This window comes from Triticum urartu, chromosome 5A (assembly GCF_056163025.1).
Source record: "Triticum urartu cultivar PI428250 chromosome 5A, HENAU_Tu73, whole genome shotgun sequence".
Taxonomy (NCBI): domain Eukaryota; kingdom Viridiplantae; phylum Streptophyta; class Magnoliopsida; order Poales; family Poaceae; genus Triticum; species Triticum urartu.
In genome coordinates, this window is record NC_141877.1 from 516,354,986 (window position 1) to 516,358,697 (window position 3,712).

The 3,712-nt window shown below is 47.1% G+C and overlaps 1 protein-coding gene across 1 annotated transcript; it reads right to left on the reverse strand.

The window, feature by feature from the left end:
* Window positions 1–2,596: 2,596 nt before the first annotated feature.
* Window positions 2,597–3,111, reverse strand: LOC147972379 (beta-galactosidase-like protein). Its single transcript, XM_087523050.1, has 3 exons — window positions 2,980–3,111; window positions 2,796–2,867; window positions 2,597–2,650 (listed from the first exon to the last, which is right to left on the reverse strand). Exons 1-3 carry the CDS (start codon window positions 3,109–3,111, stop codon window positions 2,597–2,599), a joined length of 258 nt encoding a protein of 85 aa, XP_087379176.1.
* Between the last annotated feature and the right edge of the window lie 601 nt (window positions 3,112–3,712).

Sequence of the window (3,712 nt, forward strand, 5' to 3'; positions counted from 1 at the left end):
AAAGATCTTCGTAGAATATGTAGGAACCAATATGGGCATCCAGGTCCTGCTATTAGTTATTGACTGGAGAAGCGTCTCGGTCATGTCTACATCATTTTCGAACCCGTAGGGTCTGCACGCTTAAACGTTCGTTGGCGATATAGTATTATATAAGTTATGTATGTTGGTGATCGAATGTTGTTCGGAGTCCCGGATGAGATCACAAACATGACGAGGAGATCCGGAATGGTCCGGAGGTGAAGATTGATATATAGGATGTTTCCAGAAATGTTATGGTGCGAGGACACTTTGGTTGGGCCAGGGGGTAAGGCCCACAGTCTTAAGAATGTGCACAAAGGGGTTTTCTCAGAAGCCAGACGCCAAGGTTCCTGGCGTCTACCCCTGCCCCCTGGGCCAGATGCCAAAGTTCATGGCGTCTACCCCCCTGGGACAGATGCCGTAGTCCGTGGCGTTTAAGTAAACACCAGGAACCGTAGCATTTAGCCCTGGAGTCCGAGAAGGGCTCTTCTTTGCGTTCGAAACCGACTTTGGGAAGGCCCTCTCCCCAAATAACGACCCCAGGGCTCAACATATAAATAGAGGATCAGGGCTAGCCCCTAGAACACAAGTTTTTGAGCCTCTTCTAGTTGATCTAGTTCTAGTTCTAGTTAGTCCTAGTTGACTAATTAGAGCTAGCCATAGCTACCTCTAATCCTCATAATTAGAAACCCAGTGTGGTTCTAATCTCCTCTGCTCTAAATCCGTTGTGCTTGGCGAAGCCCTGTGGAAATAGTTTCACCACCACCGTCACCATGCCGTCGTGCTGCCGGAACTCATCTACTACTTCACCCCTCTTGCTGGATCAAGAAGGTGAGGACGTCATTGAGCTGAACATGAAGGTGTCGTACGTTCGGTGCTTGATCAGAACGGATCACGAAGGTGTACGACTACATCAACCGTGTTGATAAATGCTTCCGCTTAGCGATCTACAAGGGTATGTAGATTCTCTCCCCCTCTCTAGTGCATCTCCATGGATAGATCTTGCGTGTGCGTAGATTTTTTTTTTGCTTTCCATGCAACGTTCCCCAACAATGTGGGCCCCAGGGCAGGCGAACCCCCCTGATGGACCCCCGGACCCCTTTCGGCACTCCCGGTACAATACCGATAATGCCCGAAACTTTTCCGAAGACCAAAACAGGACTTCCTATATATGAATCTTTACCTCCGAACCATTCCAGAGCTCCTCGTGATGTCTGGGATCTCATCTGGGACTCCAAACAACATTATTTTACCAATGCACATATCCCAATACCACTCTAGCTTCATCGAACGTTAAGTGTGCAGACCCTACGGGTTCGAGAATCATGTAGACATGACCGAGACACCTCTCTAGTCAATAACCAATAACGGGACCTGGATACCCATATTGGTTACAACATATTCCACGAAGATCTTTATCGGTTGAACCACAATGTCAAGGATTCAGTCAACCTCGTATGCAATTCCCTTTGTCCGGCAATATGTTACTTGCCCGAGATTCGATCGTCAGTATCTCCATACCTAGTTCAATCTCGTTATCGGCAAGTCTCTTTACTCATTTCGTAATACAAGATCTCGTGCCTAACTCATTAGGCACATTGCTTGCAAGCTCTTTATGATGTTGTATTATCGAGATGGCCCAGAGATATCTCTCCATCACACGGAGTGACAAAATCCCAGTCTTGATCCATGCCAACCCAATAGACACCTTCAGAGATACCTATAGAGTATCTTTATGATCACCCAATTATGAAGTGATTTTTTAAGCACACAAGGTATTCCTCCGGTATCCGGTAGTTGCATGATCTCATGGTCGAAGGAACAGATACTTGACATGAAGAAAACTATAGCAAATAACTTAAACGATATGATGCTAAGCTTACGCTTGGGTATAGTCCATCACATCATTCTTCTAATGATGTGATCCCGTTATCAAATGACAACTCATGTCTATGGTTAGGAAACCTTAACCATATTTGATCAACGAGCTAGTCTAGTAGAGGCTTACTAGGGATATGGTATTTGTTTATGTATTCACACATGCATTTAACTTCCCGGTCAATCCAATTCTAGCATGAATAATAAAACTTTATCATGAACAAGGAAATATGATAATAACCAGTTTATTATTGCCTCTAGGGCATATTTCCAACACTTGGCATCCTTGAGCTTGTTCACTGCGAGAGTCACAAACTTTTGCATGTGTAAAGAGAAAAACCAAGGTGAGGATGTCGTTATGATCATTGTTGAGAAAATCGTTAACTGGTAGCTGCTCGGTTGGCTAGCGAGTAGGGGATTAATCGACTAATCGACAAGTTAATCGGCCATTTAATCAATTAATCGGACGATTTTTCAGTTTATCGGCTACTCGGTGACCCTATGAGTAGGGATTAATCGGCAAGTTAACTGGTTAATCAGATGAATTCTTGAACAGGGGTTATGATTATTTCTGCATGTATGTTGCAAAATTTACATTGGGACTTTTATTTTCTTTACTCGAAATGCATCTAGTTTGATATGTCTGCAACTGATAATTCTCTGTGGTTTGATGGCCCGATTGATCACCTTGTATGGCTCGTTATCCGCGCGAAAGATGATGTTGGGGACCTCCCGGAGCCAGTGAGGCAACCCTCTAGAAGAGGAAAACCACAGATTAAATGGAGCCCGTGGATGCAGGCCATTCAAGTAGAAATCGAGCAAGGCTCGATGAGATGTGAAGCAGATGAGACAAAGAAAACATGGTTCCACTCCGCCTAGACGAAGGGCCCGATTCGTACCATGGCGAACATCTCGTGCTCCTGGATCAGCTTGAAGAACTTCACCATGTCGTACCTCCCCTCAAAGTTGTACTGAAATCAACCGATCAATCCATGGATGGATCGAAGGAGGAACGAATGACGAGCACACACGGGCATAGGAATCATACGATGGGATGAATCAGACGGAGTGCGTGACAGTTACCATGCCTATCTCGGGTTCATGGACGTTCCAGAAGACGTAGGACTCGATAACGTTGAGGCCGCCTTCCTTGGCCCTGGCGATGAGGTCGGGCCACTCGTGGAAAGGGCTGCGCGGGTAGTGGAGGAGGGACATGGCGGGTGGATCATGGCGCGGAGGAGGGACATGGCGGGTGGATCATGCGTGGAAGCTAGGAATTACAAGTTCGCGCTCCCGCTAGTCCTAAAATAGGAAGAAGGCGTTCAGTTTGGGGTCGGGTGGCAGCGTGGGAACATAGGAGCGACATTTTTCTCTCTCCTCTACGTAAAGAATTCCTATACGACCGAGTCGTACAGTTTCGAATGTGAGACCACCTCCTGCGATTGACACCTGGCGAAGCTAATCTCAAAGCAACTACACCATTTATCCTCTTTATTTCCCTCTGAATCTCGTTTCCTTCTCCAACGTTGTCTTTGTGCTCCTAGCGAGAGCGCCGCTCCGTTTCAGCACTTGCCCATGCGTCGCCTCTTGCCCCTTCGCCGTGGCCGCCGCTACTTCAACCTGCTCATGTCACGGTGGTGCAGCCGTGCTGGTGGATGAAAGGCCCATTGCGTTGAGCACTGTTAGTCGGTTGCCGCCGTTCGCTACCATGCGACAGAAAATGCTGTTCCTCAACGCGAGGGCCACTCGGATATTCGATGCTGCCACAACATTGCAAGGGGCGCAAGCCATCGCTCAATGTGGAGATATCATCACC

Coding starts and splice junctions, on each gene's coding strand:
- LOC147972379 (XM_087523050.1), bottom strand. CDS start 3,111: ATGTCCCTCCTCCACTACCCGCGCAGCCCTTTCCACGAGTGGCCCGAC. Junction 2,868..2,979: donor ATGAACCCGAGATAGGCATG/GTAACTGTCACG, acceptor GGTTGATTTCAG/TACAACTTTGAGGGGAGGTA. Junction 2,651..2,795: donor AGCACGAGATGTTCGCCATG/GTACGAATCGGG, acceptor TTCCTCTTCTAG/AGGGTTGCCTCACTGGCTCC.